The sequence below is a fragment of the Phyllostomus hastatus genome, unplaced genomic scaffold (genome assembly GCF_019186645.2).
Source record: "Phyllostomus hastatus isolate PE091 unplaced genomic scaffold, TTU_PhHast_1.1 phas_contig_17, whole genome shotgun sequence".
NCBI lineage: Eukaryota > Metazoa > Chordata > Mammalia > Chiroptera > Phyllostomidae > Phyllostomus > Phyllostomus hastatus.
The window spans coordinates 28,591,231-28,609,628 of NW_025333664.1; the positions used below are offsets into that span (position 1 = coordinate 28,591,231).

An 18,398-nucleotide genomic window follows, 5' to 3' on the forward strand; every position below is an offset into this window, starting at 1 on the left:
AGAAAAACGCTTTGATGGAATTCAGCATCATTTCACAAAACAACCAGATGACTGACTGAATTTTTCATATCATTCTCTTCTGGTATGCTGTGGCTACCACCAGTGTCTTATTTTGTGGTCACATGAAAAAGTACACATCTTGCTGTTTCAGGTGAAAATTTCTAGGTGATTTCATGTTGATTAAAGGTAATTAAGGCACTTAGGAAAGAAGATGATTATCTAGTCACTTAGTTCCCTTGTCTTTAAAGTACAGGATTTTCAAAGTACTTTTTTGACTTTTTTCAATATATAAAGTACAGTATTTAAAACAATACCTGGTGTGTAGTATGGACCATTAGCTATTTACTATTATTATTACATTGTATATTTATTAAAATATATATTCCAAAATAGTTGTTATATTATTTTAAATTATGTATAACATTGCAAAGAATAATAAATAAGGATCCAGAAATATTAGAAGTGAAGTTTTAAAATACAAAGCTTCTATCTAGACTGGTGATCATTTGTTTTTTTTTTAAATGAAGTATCATCTAATATTTATTATAGATGATCCAAATATTAAAAATGGTAATAAAATTAGGTATTTTCATATTTTATTTGAATATTCAGAAAATAAATTCAAGGGAAAAGATAATAAAAATAGAATAACTATCAGTATGGGAGGATTGAAAATTGTTTGGATAAACTATAATAGCAAGTTCATTTAAGTTGATATTATTTACTAATAGCCTTCTTCTTATTCTAAAAACAAATCTTAGACTTATCATAGGAAATTTTAACATCCCCACTGGATCAGGCTGAGGCTAGACTCCACCTAAGACCATATGTTGATGTGTTTCCTCTCCCCATTCTATCTGGATTTCCTCATTTCCCTACAGCTCTCTCCTGAGACTATTCTCTTAAAAAATCATGCACTCAAGAATGCGCATGTGCAGTTCTCCTTCTAGGAAACCCAGCAATGCTAAGTAGCTTCTGTTTATAATTAAGTTAAAAATTGAGTGCCTTTTCTGAATTTTTCATTTGGGAACTGGAATTTAAATGTCTGACAATAGTTATATCTTTAATTCTGGTGCTTCTTTAGAGATAATAGTGCTTCTTTCTTAACAATGTCCTTTGAAAAGATTAACTAAGACTACAGAATTCAATGGATTTCTTCTTTGCTCATAGAGGCATCAATATGAAATCAAAACTCTCCTTAGAAATCCATCAGAAACTCTGAATCTCTTTTTTCTTCTACCTTCTTTAGCATCTACCATATTGAATAAAATTTAGTTCAAGGTAAAGACAATTTATGTAGATATAAATAATCTATTATTAGTAGCATTCTTCTCCAATTAGAAAACAGGAATCTCTTTTATCAACTAGATGTATTTTACTTTCTAAGAAATAGAAGTTTGAATGAAGCATTTTCAAGTAAAAGTACATGAATTGTCACTATTTAGAAACAAGACTCTTTATATTGTCAATCTCCACCTGCTTGTTAGCCAGGTTCTCCAAGGAGCAAGCTCACCCTTGAAGGGAACTTTCTGAGACACTGGCAATTTCACCTCACGTAATGCAGCAGTTGAGAGAACAGTCTCCTACGGCACATGTTGCTGACAGTGCCTCAGAGAGACCATTTCTCTAATGAGATTGCAAAAATGCCACTCTAAGGTATGGAGGCCTAGGGCCTTTGAGATTGCAGGGACCCTTCCACATTACTGTCCTTTCAAAGCCTCATCTTTGCAGCAGACATTATTACAGAACAGACAGGTGGGGGGCGGGTATGCAATTATTGGCCCACCCAGGGACACCAAAAACTGTTACAGAACAAAAGGGCCAAGGGGGGGTGTGCAATATACTATTACTGAAAGGAACCCCCCAGGTTCGTTATGTCCACCGCCTTATGGGAAAGACATCTCTCAATGCCATGAAAAGGAAAGGAAATGTTTATTTAATGCTATACAGACTTAAAGTAGTGACCTAATGTCTTCATTAAAATAACAAAGTCCTTTAGGATACCCACAGATGCCCAGTGCTTCCTTCTCCTCCTGCCCTAATTTGGGGTACCGTAACTCTGGAAAAGAAGCAAACGTCCAGAGTCCAGGCTCCTGACACTGTCAGCTGTGTTGCTGTCCAGGCAGGATCTCTAATCAATCCAAAGCCATGTGGCACCTTCTCATGGCCTACTGGCAAGAGTTCTCAACCCTTCTTCCAGGCAGTCTCTCCTGCTTCCCAGGCCATGTGGCCAAAAGAAGCACCCCAAAGCCACATCGTCCTCTTCTACCACAGCTGCAGGGGTCTGCACTCTGGCAAAACCTCATGGATCTCTCCACAAAGCTGCAGGGAGCGCAGGTTGCGACTCTGCCAAAGCCGAGTGGTGATTCTCTGCTAAAACTGCATGGTGGTTCCCCAACTAAAGCTGCAGGGGTCCCCACTTTGGCAAAGCTGTGGGGTTCTCTCTTACATGGCTGCGGCATCTGGGTTTAAATCCCCGTGCCAATCTTCCTCTGCCACCCCATTTCTGACTCCTTCCACAATCGGCTACACTTGCCAGCACTCTCATATCCTTCCAGGTTTACTGGGCTGCCATTGTGGGTCTGGGCAGGCATAGCCCCATATCATGGAGCCAATCTTCTCCAAGCTCTCTCCCAGGCACTGGGGGAGTTGCCTCCCAGTTACTTCTTAGGGGGAAGTTACTTCCATCCCTCAGAGCTTGGCTACAGCTATTTAGCATATCTATGCAACCAGTTAAAGGTTATAGATATGTTAAATGACCATAGCAGAGGTTAACTGCAAAGCTGTTGCTGTACAAAACAGCTCAATGGCCCTGCTCCAGGTGTCCCTTCCCTCAGCTCACACCTGTGGTGGGGAAGGGGTGAGGACATCCTAATATTTCCTGGACACCTTGAGTTCTGGACCCCATTCCAAATCCCTTTTTGGGCCCCTCCTCTTGGCTGCACACTGTTTCAACATCACTTATCAAAAAGCGATTTGGAGACAATGCAGCACTAAAAGATATAAAAACACAGTAGAATTTTAGGTCAACCTTTTGTTTCTATTCTAACAAATGGTGATCAGAAAGGACTTTCAGTAAATATATACTGTTGGTTAAACTTAGAGAAAATTTGGACCTTTTCAGCTTTAGAAATAATTTAAAGACATTTAATCAGATAGATTCCATATGGTCGAACAGAAAAAAATACACTTTTTCCCTTGAAAAGTCTAAACCCATAACTGACCTCATTTTTGAAACAAGAAGCAAATCATTTTCCCTTACCATGTAGTGCTAGGAAAGAAGAGTCATTTCACACCTTTGAACTCCGGTGTGCCCTTTACCTGGTCATGCAGTAACGCAAGTGTATTTGAATGAGGCCACTAGAAATAAGTAGCTGTAGTTTTCTCAGAAGAAAATTCTATCTAGGACATGGCAGGCACTGGAGACACTATTTTCGCAGCAAAGACTTTTTTAGTAGAATCCTTTTAACTTGCAGTTGTAAAGGTCATTTCTATTTGAAAATTAAAGATTTCATTGGGCTGCAAAATGGTCCCACATTACTAATAATCTAATAAGTTACCTTCATAGAGTAATTTGAAAACCAAATAAATAGAAAATTGAAAATTCCCCCATGCTTTGGACAGTAGATATTTATTTTATGCCATGTGAAAAGATACATACGTATGTTGAAAGTTATGGAATAATAGAGATTAGAATTACTAGATTTATTTTAAATCTCTTTTAAAGTTGTTGTTCAGGGTGGTAGGTTAGTAAAGTTATAGGAAGTTGCCTTACCTGATTAATAACAAAGGCTTTATAATATGTTTAGCTATTTCTCTAAATAAAAGGTCATAGAAAAAATTTAAAAACAATAAACAAAAGAAACAAAAAGCCCCTCAGTAATCTTGCAGATACTGTTAAAATTTTTGGTGTATATCCTTCTAGCATGTCTTCTATGTATATTTATTTTTCTAACAAATGGTTTTAATTTTTTACAAAATGTTTCACAGCCCTAATACTTTAAAGAAGAAATAGAGATGCCTGTAACAGTTTGGATTTTCCTGTGGGGGAGCTCTGCCTGCAGGCCCCCTCCCCTCCCTGCCACCACGGATGAGAATAAGTCTACCAAGACATGCTCTGCCTGGGGAAGAAAGGTAGCTGATCACTCCAAGGAGAAGGGCCAGGAGCCTGTTCCTTAATGGGCATTTATTGGGTTCAATTTGGATAGGAATACAGGGCATATACATAAAGCCCATCAATCATTGTTAGGCAGTAATGATCAAACATTCAAAGAGACAACATTCAAAGAGATAACATTCAGAGAACTCTGAGGGCTTATTTTTAGTCAGGGTCAGATAGCTAAAGGGCCATAAAACTTTGGGGAAACAAACTCATTCTATATTTGGATGCTTATCCTTTAAATTGAGGGTGTTTTTAGCAAAGCAGGCTTCACAGGATTTTATGCATTCTTTCTTTAGGCCTGATCACCCAAGGGAACCCACCCTTTCTAGAACAGGCCCGCACCCACTTCTGGCATTGTTTCAGGCTTAAGTCAGACTGGGGGAACTAAGGCAGCGAAGAGATTAGGAGACTTCTTGCAGACAGAATGAGGACTCAGGCTATGTCAAAGCTGAGAGGCGAGGGTCCATCACTCCCTTTTCCTGTAGCCCCCTAAGTCCTCACCTGGGGCCTCCACATGATTGTGCCTGTCTTAGGTCACCCCTCTTTTGAGGAATCTTACCCATCATTGGCTAACCAGTCATTCACCCGGGGCCAAGCAGGGTGAAGAGAAAGGGGGCAGAGGCAGTGCCCCTACAAGGAAGATAAGCATTGTCTCCTTAGTGGCTTATGGTCCCAAGTTCCTGTACTCAACCTTAGCCATGAGGGGTTACAGTTTCTGAAACCAGGCAGGGTGGGCAGTTCCCAACATTTTCCATTTTTAAAATATGCCTATAAAGAGACAAAAGTCACTGCCAAATGTATCAATCTGAAAATATTATTTATAACAATAACTTCCAAATGCAGTATTTAGTAAAATCCATCAAGGAGTGGGGTTTACTGAGTAAAGATTTACTGAGTAAAGATTTACTGAGTGTTTACTATGTAACTGGCAGTGTTCTAAGCCCTTTAATGTATTAACATAGTTACATCTTAGAACATTCGTATGTCTTACTTCTATTCCCATTTAACAGACGAGGAGAGTGGGGTGCTGAGAGGTTAAATCTGTCACCCAGGGCCACACAACTAGTAAGGAGCAGAGTCGGGACTGGAATCTAAGCAGCCCAGCTCCAGAACGCATGTTCTACACCAGCACTTCCTTGTGTTTAGTGTGCAGAGCAGGGCATGGTGACAAAATGCTGACCCTGGGCCGGGGTGGGTGGGACCTGAGGCTCAGGAGCTCTAACAAGCCCCAGGTGATGGGACGATGCTGTTTCGTGAGCACACCCTGAACAACAAAGGTCTATTCCACACTACATCATACTATGTCCCTCAGGGACAAAAGTAATTCTCTAGTAACCTTTAGTGAGGACAAGTCCTTCATTCCTCTTTCTGCCCTCTGCGTCAGGCCACTGAGCACAGACTATAGGACCTTTACCTTAAATAGTAATGTCCTTGGAACTGAATTTTTTGGTGAGTCCAATGTCAAGGTTTCCCCCTTTAAATTGCTGAATCTTATAAGACCTTGTTCTACAATAAGTTAGGTCCATATATATGGGTTCTATTTGATCAGTTTGTATACCGGCTGCTGGCCAAAATACATACACTTATCTCCCAGCTCTAATTTCCAGGTCACAGAGGCTACATGCAGTCACCAAGCCTTCATGTGCCCCTCGGGAAGGTTGCGGTCTTCCACAGAGTGCAGGCATACCTGGGAGGCATTTCGATTTTAGTTCTAGACCACCACAAAATGAGTATTGTAATAAAGCAGTCATGATTTTTTTTTTTTGGGCTGGTGGAAGGTCTTGCCTTTCATTTGTAAAAAATGCAACAGCTGTGAAGCACAATAAAGTGAAGTGTAACACAGTCAGGTGTGCCTGCACCTGATATTTCAAACCTCGCTCGGCCCTCAAGGCCAACAGTTCTGTGCTCAAGATTTCCCTCTATTATCTGTGTGGTCTTTACATTTTGAAAATGAAGTTATTTGATAATACTTAAATTCCATTTATTCCAAGAGGCTACTTTTTAAATTGTTAGATTCAGTGTTCTTATAAGTGAGCTGAAATTTATCTAAAATCGTTTATGTTCTAATTCAGTGTATGGCACCATGGATACTTTCAAAGGAATTTGATTATTTGAAAGGAAAAAGTCCTATGGTCTGGAGTAAATTTCACCAATAAAATAACCCAGTAGCAAAAATCCAAGGCAGTGCTCTCATAATGCCACAGAACCAACTCAGAAGGCCTTGGGTGCCATTTAACTTTTCCAGCACATAAGCTTAAAATATGTCCATGGTTCAAGAACTTGATGATACAATCAAAGATGAGATTTAGTAGTCATTTTTGTCATCCTTGTGACAATCTTCCCTCTCCAATAATAATTCAGCACAATAACCATTCATAGAAACAATAGTTTCTCCCAGCCCCTGAACATTCCAGCATCCAATCAAGTCAGAAGAGAAGGTTTGCCTTCAGGATCTGGCCTTCAGGTGACAACACTGCCCCTTTCATTTGTATGTGGCTTTGCAGTTTACCAGGCACTTTCACTGGGTGCCCTGGGTACATCGGGACCCCAGTTAGGACAAACATGTCATCCCCAACCATTTTTAGAAGAGGAAATGGTTGCTTATAATGGTAGAATGACTTACCTAATGTCAAAGGCCAATAAATGGAGCAATTGGGGTCTTTTAATATGAGGTCTCAAGATAAGACCATATATTCACTTGAATTGAAACCACTCAATGATTATTGGTTCAGTTCCCCTGATGCTTTTACCAACTTCCTCCATCAGATTCCAGTGAGTTGCCTCAGGTTCATCTGCCTAAAGCAGCAATGAATCCAGAAACCTGAGTATTGTCACCCATGCTGTACCCAATGCCACAGAAGTCATAAAAATGTGACTCTCGATGACAAAGTTTTCTACTCCTCTCTAGAGCGGGGCTTATCAAATTTTCATGTGCATGCAGCTAACCTGGGGATCTCGTTACACTGCAGAGTCAGATTTAATTGGTCTGGAGCAGGACACACAATTCTGCATTTCTGACAAGCTCCCGGGTGCTGCTGCTGCTGGCCTGTGGACTGTGTTTTGAGTAGCACGGCTTTCAGACTTTTTAGCCTGTGTCAGAATCACTTGGATGACATCTTAAAGCTCAGATTGCTGGGTCCCACCTCAGAGTTTCCAATTCAGTAGGTCTGGGGTGGACCCAAGACCTGCATTTCCAAGTTTTTAGTGAGGCTGATGCCAATCCAGGGATCTCACCAAGAACCGTTGCTTTGGAGGCCTGCGTCTGTCTCTCACAAGGACGCCGCTCACCCTCGGTGAAAGCCTCTAATTCCATCCATTCTAACAGGTCAGCTTAATCCCAGGCACCTGCAAAGGTCTCGAGAAGAAACTCTTCTCTGGGAATTGTCTAGAATCTGTTCTGTGAGTGATTGATCACAATCTTTGCCAAATGATTTGGCTTAATTAGTATAAAATATACATTCTTGTAAGATGAGTGTAAAGGTGGTTGGTCTATGTTCTTGAAAAAGGAATCCATCATTTCTGCCTAACTGCCAAGAGTTCATTTCCTTTTAACTTTGGAGATTGTGTCAATATTTCTAATAAAGTAGAGTTGGAAGGAAAAGTAGCAGGTACCACAAATAAAATAGTCAGCAAAGCCATGTCCTTCAATCCTTTAACCTCCTCCTAAATAAACTGCGGCAATTATGAGTCTAATGCAGATTCTCTAACTACAGACAACAGAAAAGCAGCTTCTTAATTTTTTTCATTCATTGATCCAGTTAAAGAAAACTTTTTGTTGTTTTAGCATAACATCTAGGTAGTTTTTAGTTATGGGATTTTGTCATTAATAATATATCTATTGATTATATGTGAATAGAAAAATGTGGATTTATTCATTTATTTATTCATTAAATTTTTTAACCCAACTGTCAGTCACCTTATATGTATATATATATATGTATAAACATTATATGTATATGTAATTAAAAGAAAAATCAGGTGTTCTTGTAGAACTTACAGTCTTGAGGAAGAGACTGATGCAGTAAAAATTCATACATATTCACACAAACTTGCAGCTATCTCTAATGTTTCCACAAAGTGAGACCCTGTAAATGCTGATGATTTCTTGCTCATGCTGTGTCAAGAACCAATTGGATTCATGATCCAGTTACTGCTGGAGGAACATGCAGGGTATTAATTACAATGAAAGCCAGACTCATTTTCCTTGGTAAATCAAGAAGCTTTAAATTCTGAAGTCAAGAGATGGGTTTATTCATCTCTTTAAAACTGTCTTTTACTTCTAATTCATGCTTGTAAGCTTCGAAATATAGGAGTTTTGCTATATATTTATTTGACAATGTTCAAACATAGACAAACATTGAAAGAATTATACAATGAACACCAAATATCAATGCCTGGATTCCATAATTAAAATTTAAATGCATTCATTTATCACATGTATGTTCATCTAGCCACCCCTCTGTGCATTCATTGCTCCATCTTATTTCTGAGGCATTTGAAAGTAGGTTGCAAATATTAGTATATTTTATCCCTAAACATTTCAGAATGCATACATTAGGATGTAATTTTAAGAAATGATCTGAGTTTCTTAGAAATTTGGGGAAGATACATTCTCTTATTTCATTCAGCTAGTAGAAATTTAAGGTGTGGATTACACATGTGTTTGAGGAAGCTCTTTCTTGAGGGAAAGACTGGCTGTGACCAGCCCCACTCACTGCCCACATTTGTGCCAGGTGGATTAGATTTCTGCATGATGAATTACGAGTCTCGCCCTTACTCTCCCAGAAAATCTGATGGCCTTGCCCCTTACCCGCCTTGATCTGCTGTCCAAATCAAGGTGCTGCTATCCCAACCACTACCTGGAAGGGGCTACACTTTTTAGATGACTCGGGCAAGGAGAGCACGACCCAGTACCTCCAACAACTCAGGCACACGTTTGGAATTTGGGAGACCCTTTACTTTGATATTAACCAGCCAGTGAAGTTCCCCACATTCTAACTCTATTGCTGGATTATTACATCCAAACTTTTCATGTCCAGGATGGAAATCTTTTCAATTAGCATATCAATTGGCATCTCCTTCTCTGTAAAACTTATAAAAATGGTCTTTACAGTTATCCTCTTACTGACACACTTATAACATATGTTAAAGACACTTCTGTTTATTTTTAAATAGAAAAACTAAACATTTTTTAAATAACATTTTGACTTAAAAAATTCCACTAATCCGTGTGAAAAATGGTGTAATACTTCATTTGGCCACTAGATGGCATGGCCCTACTTCTGCACATTTTTCTTTACTCAGCTAAGCAAAATTCAGTTCAACTAAAACACTAGCTTCGAACTTTCTTTTCTTGAAATTTGCTTAATTGGACCCTAAGAGTGTCTCCATTAAATTGAGAACGCTGACATTTCTAGTTGTTTGGTTTCTATCATAATTTCCAGTTCGATGTGAAAGAATTTTGTGCTTACTTTATTCCAACTCATAAAAGAATATTTGGAGAAAGTCTAAGGAGAAACAAAGTCACAAGTATTAACTTCTACTGGTTACTTTAAGTGGGACAAGAGATTTTGTTTTTTATTTCAGCTTAGATATTCATAGAGTGGGAATCATTAAATATTTCAGAGATGGTATTTTTAAAAAATTAATTACAGTAATGTATTTCTATAGGGTTTTTTTGTTTTGTTTTGCATGTCTTATATTAAGCTGTTGTATTGAACTCATTTAACTTTGTATACATAAATGCCTCTTTAGTACAACACGGTAAGCTCTCTGAGAATGGTGTTTACATTGACACAACTCTTATCCCAGCAGCAAATTTACTATCACAGTCCCTTAAGTTGCTGTCAACATAGAATACAGAGTGAACTAGTGCAATGGAGAAAGTCAGACTTTAGAGCATAACATATATTATACACAATCCTTCTCCTAACTGTGTGGCCTCTATCATGTCACGTGACTGTTAAGAACGTCCTTAGTGAAGACCTTCAGTAGTGCCCCCTGGGCCTTTGCTCCACAGTGGAGCTGACAGTGTGCCTGTGCCAATGGCCGAGAGAAAGCTGGTGCCTGTACAGCATCCAGCACACTGCCTGCAGCTGCTTCCATTGCCTATCTCCACTGGGGAAAAGTCTGTTAAAGTGTGCCTAGACTGTCCTTAGTTAGCAAAATATGTTAAACATCAGTCTAATATATTTGCCATCATAGATTCTCACCAAACTAATAAATAAAATTTGAGTCTAGAAAATCATAAGAGGCCCCTGGCAAGTATCTAACTATAGAAACCCAAATTCCTGTCCCAGCATCCAGTGTCTTCCTTACCCACACTCTCTCCCCACCTTGTTCAGCCCCTGGGGTGAGGTGGGACTGTCAGGCTGCAGACCAGCTGGGTTTCCAGCACCACACCCCCTTCAGCGCCATTGTGGGTGCCTCACTCACCTAACACAACCCCAAAATCCCAGGCCCATTCTAAGCAGAGGGCACAGATGGGCAGCTTCTGAGCCAAATGCAGGCTCCACTTTGCTGTGTTTAGCCCCTCGGTGACTTAAAATTGGGAAATATCATGCAAAAATTCAGGTTTCCAGCTTTTCTCAAAGGCTGGGCAATGACAGGCTGCAACTGAGTGGCAGCCGCCCCCCTTTCAGGAGCTATATCTCCAGCTCCGGGCACACCCTCACTTTGCCCTGTTGCATCAAATTTAGTGCACTTACTTCATTTATGGCATTTCCATTAGCTACTTATCAATGTGTGGTGCGAAGGGCACCCACCTGGGGTTGTACCATGGGGCCCATCCTGCCCGGAGGCAGGCATCTCTGCAGGTATGAATCCTGGACTAGGCATTTCTCCAAAGCATACCTCAAAATGCAGCACTGAATCCTGGTGACCTCTTTATCCTCAATTGTAACTATAAAGTGTCTGCCTGTGTGTTTATTCAAAATTTATCTGCTCTTTAAAAATTACTTTTGAATGTATATATTATATCAGTGTCTGACATGTAGAGACTTCATCATACATACCTTTATATTTATTTTTGCTTCATTTTGACTCACATAGATGAGGGAACTTGGTTTCCCAAGCGCATGCAAGCTACATGGAATGCACAAGTCAGATATAAGGCAAAAATATGCAGGCTGCACACATTTTGAATACACTTCTAGCTTGATTCCCTCAAGGCACTAATTCTAGTTGCCAGAAAGAAACCACTCATGATTATCTTCATAGAAACTGGCTTTTCATCACCTCCATACTTTCCTCCATCAATATTTTCTTTTCTTCTTATTCTTCTCCAAAGGGCTAATTACAGCCAGTTGTCACATTGGAAAGAATCTGGCTCACTCCCCACATGGTTCCAGGAACCTGCCTGGATATATCTGGGGAAGGTCAGGTGCCCGTGGAACAAGGCACCATCCTTCTTTGTTTCTGAAGCAGCTGAGCTGGCGTACACAGGGGCCCCCTTCAGCTGGGGGCTTGGGAGGCTTCACTGTATCTACTTCAGAGGACCAGCCCCAGTGGCTGGCTTCCCAAATGACCTAATGCTCCTTCCAGTGTTCCCTTTACTTTAGCTTCTGCTGTGAGATGTGAATGCTTTTCCTTTATGAATTTTGCGGCCAAATATTTACTGTATTTTAGTTTTCTCAAGTGTCTCCCATGAGCCTAAATGCCTGCAGGAAGAAGGAGGGGGAGCCAAGTGAGTAAAGAGGAGCAATTCCAAAGGGGCAGAAACCACTCACTTCCAGCCCAAAGCGGGAATGCAGGCCCAGGGTCGCCTGATCCTCTTTTTGAAGAAAAGCTTCATATACATGTGTGTGTGTGTGCATATGTGTGTGTGTATATACACACATATGTATATATACACATACTTATACATATATATGTATATATAGTGAACCAAAGAACACATTTTTATGCCCCCTATCAGTCTGCAGTTTGCAATTTCTTGCTGAACAAAGAATGCACATAAGGCATAGTGATTCTAGGGAGAATTTTTCCAATGGATGAGCTAAATGACTATGCTAGCATTTACCCTGTTGAAGTAGCCATCTTTCAAAGACAGAGTTCTGCATAGTGAGTTCTCTGAGTACCTAGGTTACCGGTTTAGGCCCCCCGCCCCCCAAGTGATCGCCCACGCCTGGTCCCAGGGCCATGGCTTCCAGGAGCACTGAGCAGGCTGTGGTAGATGAGCAGGGGTTGTTTGTGGAATGAAATGAAATTCTACCATTACACAGAGTGGCTTTGAGACTCATGTTTTAAAGATGCTTTGACAGATGGTGAAAGCTCCTTGTGACAATCAGTGTCATTATTTTCACTCGTCTTACTTTTTATAAAGATGTTATATTATGACAATCTGTTGTCTATAATTACATGACAGAATGTCACAATGTTGAGCTCCAAATGACTCCTGGCTCTTTCCTAATGTCTATATTTTTAATGTACTACAAAGTAGAACATTGACACAGCATCACTGTCAGTAAAATCTGCCATGGACCTGGAGTGCAATTCTAAGAAAAGGGTTACAGAACATTTAAAGTGTTGAAAAGTTCCTTTACATGGTCTGTAATCACTATGGCAATCACTCTCTAAGGACCAACATTTACTAAAGGTTTATTCTGCACAGGGCTGTGCACTAGTTGCTGGAGAGTATCAGGTGGGGACTTCATAAGTTTCAATGCCTTTGTTATTATTGTGATTCATTTGTGGTGTTACGTAAGCTTCAATGCTTTATTTATTTAACACACACATGTTTACTCTGTACCAGGAACTACACTAAAAACTTCATGAACATTCACTTACTTGGTCTTCTAAACAGCTTTACAATAGAGATATTATGATCTCTAGTACTTACTTACCTTCATCTGTAAAGATGAGGAAACTGAGGCACAGTTAAGTGAATTGCCTGATACCACACTGCTAATGAGTGGCAGGCTAGGATTTAAACTTGGTAGGTCTGGCTCCAAAATCTGTGCTGGTATCAACCGTATCAATTAGCTATGGCTGCATTAACAAACAACCCCTACATTTAGTGGCTTACATCACCAGATACCTAGTATTTTTCATGAGTCATTTGGTCAGCCGGGCAGTTCTGCTTCTGGGGACCATGCTCAGCTTGTTCTAGCTGGGCTCACCCATGTGCCTGTGGCCAGTGGGGGCTGGCTGACCTAGGACTTCCTTGCCTAGATGACCCGGCTGTCCTCCACCTGGTCTCTCAGCCTCCATTGCTATCGCAGGGGTCTGAGAAAAAGGAAAAACTCAAAAGCGTCTTTTCACTTCGTGGCTTGCATCATCTGCTACAGTTTCATTTGACCAAAGCCAATCACGTGTTCAGGTCCAAAGTCAGTGTGTGAGGCACTGCCTGGGGGCCTAGACATAGGAAGCGATAGAACTCGTGTCTTTCTTACAGGTAACCTATCAGTCATCGTTCAACTCCATGTGGTTTTTACGCTGCTTTCTAGAGTTTCAAATTTTATACTTCAGACTCCAAATGAGTTGTGAACACGCTATCAAATGTAGCCTTGTTGGTTTAGGAAGGTAATAAAAAAACAGTAAGAAATGTGGAAAATGAAAGGATGTTTGTGATTATAGGCTGATCCAGGGGAAGCACCATCAGAGGCGCCGAGTGAAGCCAGGACGACTCCAGCAGAAAATGGAGTGAACCACACTACATCCCTGGCACCCAAACCACCCTCCCAGGCTCTCCACAGCCAGCCTGCTCCAGGTAAACACTCAGAAGAGAGGGCTGTACAACAGAACAAAGGGCCTCCAGTTTATTCATGCCACCAAGGAGGTGGCAGGATTCAGTTACCTAAAGCATCACATGAGCAAGGGTTCATGGACTTAGGAGGGCTCCAGAAATGTGTGTTAAAGCAATGAATGGATGGATGGATGGATGGGTGGGTGGATGCCAAGAGAGACATCTAAGTGACCACCTGGATCTGCTGGTGACTTATGAACCACACAGTATCACCCAGGTTTCTGGTGTCATTATTTAGTGGTGGATTAGGATCCCTCTGCTGGCAAGGTGCGTGAAGGGTTCTTCAGACTTCTTGTAAACAGCTATGCTTTTCTTAGTTCTTCCTCACTAAGTCAAGTCTCTGCGAGAGCTCCTCTCCATCTTTCTCCAACTTATTTTCATTAACTTGAGTGTGTACCAGGTGCAGAGCATTTGGCTAAGTCCTTCATATGGATTATCTCATTGAACTCTTATAATAGTATCTGCTTATGAGGGTAGTTTGTTATTGTCCCCATCGGGCAGGTGAGTAAACTGCAGTTTTGAGGTGACAGAGTGCTTCTTGAAGGTGACATAGCTAATGAAGAGTGATGTCAGGACTGACACAGCTCCCTGTGATCCTAAAACTCTTGCTTTCAGCTTCTGTGCTTCTACCAAAGCTATGCTCATGTCTCACTTCTCAGGAAAACCCTTTGATTTAATGCTGCTCACTTTGGCATTTAACCTAAGACTGCTTTAGGCAGCCCTCTGTCATAAGCATGTCCTGTTACCCCAGGAGATGGTAGGGTTCCCAGGTTAGACTTCAGTCGGACATTTCCTTTGCAAAGAGCTAAGGAATAGCATGTGCTTAATAACTTTTTGTTGAGTTGGTCAATAAAGTAAATAAAAGGCGAAAGAATTTTCTTACGGGGAAGTATAGCTTCACGTCTCCATCCTTTCTTGTCATGCTAGTGCACGGCTGCAGCCAAATCCAGATCCTCCACTTGGGACCCGAGGGGTATTTCTCATGGGGGAGAATGAGATTTTGAAAAGAGCAAATCACATTAAGTTTGTATAAGATGTGACTGGGGCCTATGCTTTTAAGAAGGTTGTTGAGATTGGTAATAGTGAGATGAAGACTGAAGAGGAAGATTTTTCAAATGAAGATTTTTATATAACAAACACAAACATTTTGAGTGCTTCTTGAATAGAAATGAGCCATTTAAATATATATGAATAAATATAGTTTTGTGCTTTTGAGAGAAAAAGAGAATTTACTGTTACTATTTTATTTTTTTAACTTCATGTGTTGAAATAATTTGACTTATAGGATCACTTTTTAAATGGAACAAAATGCATTACAGAAATGATTTCTACTTCCCCAGTGTTAACATCTGTCCGAATCATGTACAATTATCAGGTCAGAAAATTAACCTTGTCACAATACCCTGAACAGAACTGCAGGCCTTGTTTGAACTTCACCTGCTTTCCACTAACGTCCTTTTATTGTTCCAGGTTCCAGCCCAGGACCCTACACTGTATTTAGCTGGCATGTGTCCTATTTTCCTTTAACTTAAGGCAGTCCCTCAGTCTGTCCTGTCTTTCATGATCTTGACACTATTGAAGAGTACTGGTCGGTTATTTTGTAGAATGTCCCTCAATTTGGACCAGCTTGATGTTTTCTCATGATTAGGTTACAATTATGAATTTTTGGCAAGAACATCATAGAAATGATGCTGCGCCCTTCTCAATGCCTCATATCAGGGGTACCTGATGTTGAAATGTGGTGCCATTGGTGAGGTTGGATCACTTAGTTAAAGTGATGCGTGCCAGGTCCTCCACTAGTTATGGTTTTCTCCTTTATAGTTAATGGATGTATTGGGGGAGATACTTTTAGATGATGCAAACATCCTGGTTCTCCTCACACTTTCACCCAATGATTTTGGCATCCACTAATGGATCTTGCCTGCAACAACTATTACTGCCAACTGGTCAGCATTTGATTTTTAAATGACCACTTGCCATTCCTGATTTTGCCAAAAGGTGGCACTAGTATTGCTTCTACTGAATTACTTTTTCAGTAGAGGCAATATCCTTTTTCTCTGTAAATGGAGCATACAGATTCACATTTAATTGTTGGCTTCAAGGTAACAAAATGAGAACATTTCTTAGAAGATTTTTTGGAGTAATTGTCTCTCAGAATTTGTAATTTCTCCTTAAAGACATTTAAACTCAAGGTCCAAATGTTGTTTTCACAGGAAGAATAAAATTTAAAAAGTTAAAAGTGGCTATTTATTTTATCTTTTTATTTCAGGTTCTGTAAAGGCACCTGCCAAAACAGAAGATCTTATTCAAAGCGTTTTAACAGGTAAATATCATCCTTCCCCCACCATGGAATTAGGCACCTGAATATTACAGAGTGTAAGAAGAATATATCCATCTATCTCTGAAAGATAACAATGAATATTTCTTATCTAAAAATATGTGTAGATATATACAGTCCTAGCTCAGGCCACATTACATGATGTGATCATGGAGAAGTAACCATACTTGGCAGATAGGATCCTGTTGCTATAAAAATAATTTCTGCCCTGCCTGGAGTGGTTCATTGGATTGAGTGGTGGTCTGCAAACCAAAGGGTCACCGGTTCAATTCCCAGTCAGAGCACATGACTGGGTTGCAGACCAGGTCGACTGGGTTGCAGACCAGGTCCCCAGTGTGGGGCACACAGAAAGCAACCACACATAGATGTTTCTTTCCTTCTCTCCCTCCCTTCCCTCTCTCTAAAAATAAATAAATAAAATCTTTTTAAAATAAATAAATAATTTCACAAGATAGCTCTTTTAGCATCCAAAAATAATTTCATACTGAAAGTGTGACTCAACTAACAAAAATGTATGTCTTCCCAAAGTGACAATAAACTGCAATTTAGAAATGCAGAATATGATACATTTGTGACAACGGAATAATACACAGTGCTTGGAAACTGCAGTACAATTTGGAAATAGTTTATATTTGGTTAGTTCCATGAACTAGTGCAGCTAAAATTGGAACAAGCTTTTAATACAATTAGCAGTAAGTAGTATTGTTTGAAAAACCGTGATAACACTTGACCCAATGTGTAACAGAAAGGTACACAGGTGCTCACCAAAAACAGCACCATTGGTAACAGCCCAACCGTACACAACCCATTGTCCACACACAGTAGGAGGGTCAGTAAATGGTGGTATCATCACAGGCTCAAATTGGATGCAGCTCTGGGAATAATAAACTACAGCCACATACAACATCGATAAGATGCACAAGGATCATGTGGAAGAAAAGAAGCCAGACACAAAAGAGCACATTTTTGATGATTCCATCTAAAGTTAAAACACAAGAAAACTAATTCATGCTGTTGGAAACAGAGTAGATTATGCTTGGTAGGGAGCAGGTACCAAAAAGAGGGCCTCTGGGTGTGATAATATTCTTATTTGATCTGAGTAATGGTTATTGAAGCATGCTCACTTTGTGAAAATTCACAGGCCTTAACATTCATGATTTACATACCTTTATGTATGTATTTACATTTTACCAAAATAACACATAAAATATGCATAGGAAAATTATTTGAAGAATGTATTTTTTAAAAACTTGTTTTTAAAGATTTAGTTCCCTGAGTAACAATACGATGTTGACACATAAAACAGGAGACAGAAGTATAAATAGAGTATAATTCTATTATTGTTTAAAAATAAATAGGCCCTGGCTGGTGTGGCTCAGTGGATTGAATGCTGGCCTGTGAACTGAAAGATCGCTGGTTCGATTCCCAGCCAGGGCACATGCCTGGGTTGTGGGCCAGTTCCCTAGTTGGGGGCACATGAGAGGCAACCACACATGGATGTTTCTCTCCCTCTCTTTCTCCCTCCCTTCCCCTCTCTCTAAAAATAAACAAAATCTTTAAAAGAATAAAAGTAATAAAAATAAATAAATGCATAGAAAAAAGGCAATGGGTGTACTGACATATTAGCAGTGATTATCTCTGAGTGGCTTGTTTATGAGTAATATTTGTTTCTTTATATAATGAACATTACCTTTATACTTAAGAGCATATTCAAAGAATAGCCTTTCATCCACAGACTTTTTTTAAAGTATATTCTCTTGAACTTGTCAAGATTATACATCGGAACATTTTGAACCCTGTTGCTAAACCTGCCATAGCCGAGGTGCTGCACACCAGTTTTAAAGAAGTGGGACTGAATCTGTTGACAAAAATGCAGCGATTCCTTAGGATTATAAATTCTTAGTATAATAAGTTATTATGCAACATAATGAGTCTATTTGGGCCCAAGGGTAACCACTAAATAAATATACCTGATTTTCTCCCTGGCCTCTTTATCAAAAGAAATCAAATGTCAGGAGAATAGACACATAGTAAAAAAAGAAAACATGTTGCAAATGCTTAAAGACCTCAGCATTTAGGAACATAATTTATTATTCTGATTTCAACATTTATCCACTAGATATCTCATTTTCTATTCAGGTCAGTTGCTATTC

The 18,398-nt window shown here is 39.8% G+C and overlaps 1 protein-coding gene across 2 annotated transcripts in view; it reads left to right on the plus strand.

Annotated features, from left to right (window-relative positions):
* Positions 1 to 18,398, plus strand: part of PLCB1 (phospholipase C beta 1) — a 651,009-nt gene that overhangs the window by 534,964 nt on the left and 97,647 nt on the right. For both annotated transcript variants that reach the window (XM_045832721.1, XM_045832722.1), the window contains exons 24-25: positions 13,739 to 13,871; positions 16,177 to 16,230. In XM_045832721.1, coding sequence (XP_045688677.1) covers positions 13,739 to 13,871; positions 16,177 to 16,230 — 187 coding nt within the window. The remainder of the gene's footprint in view (positions 1 to 13,738; positions 13,872 to 16,176; positions 16,231 to 18,398) is intronic.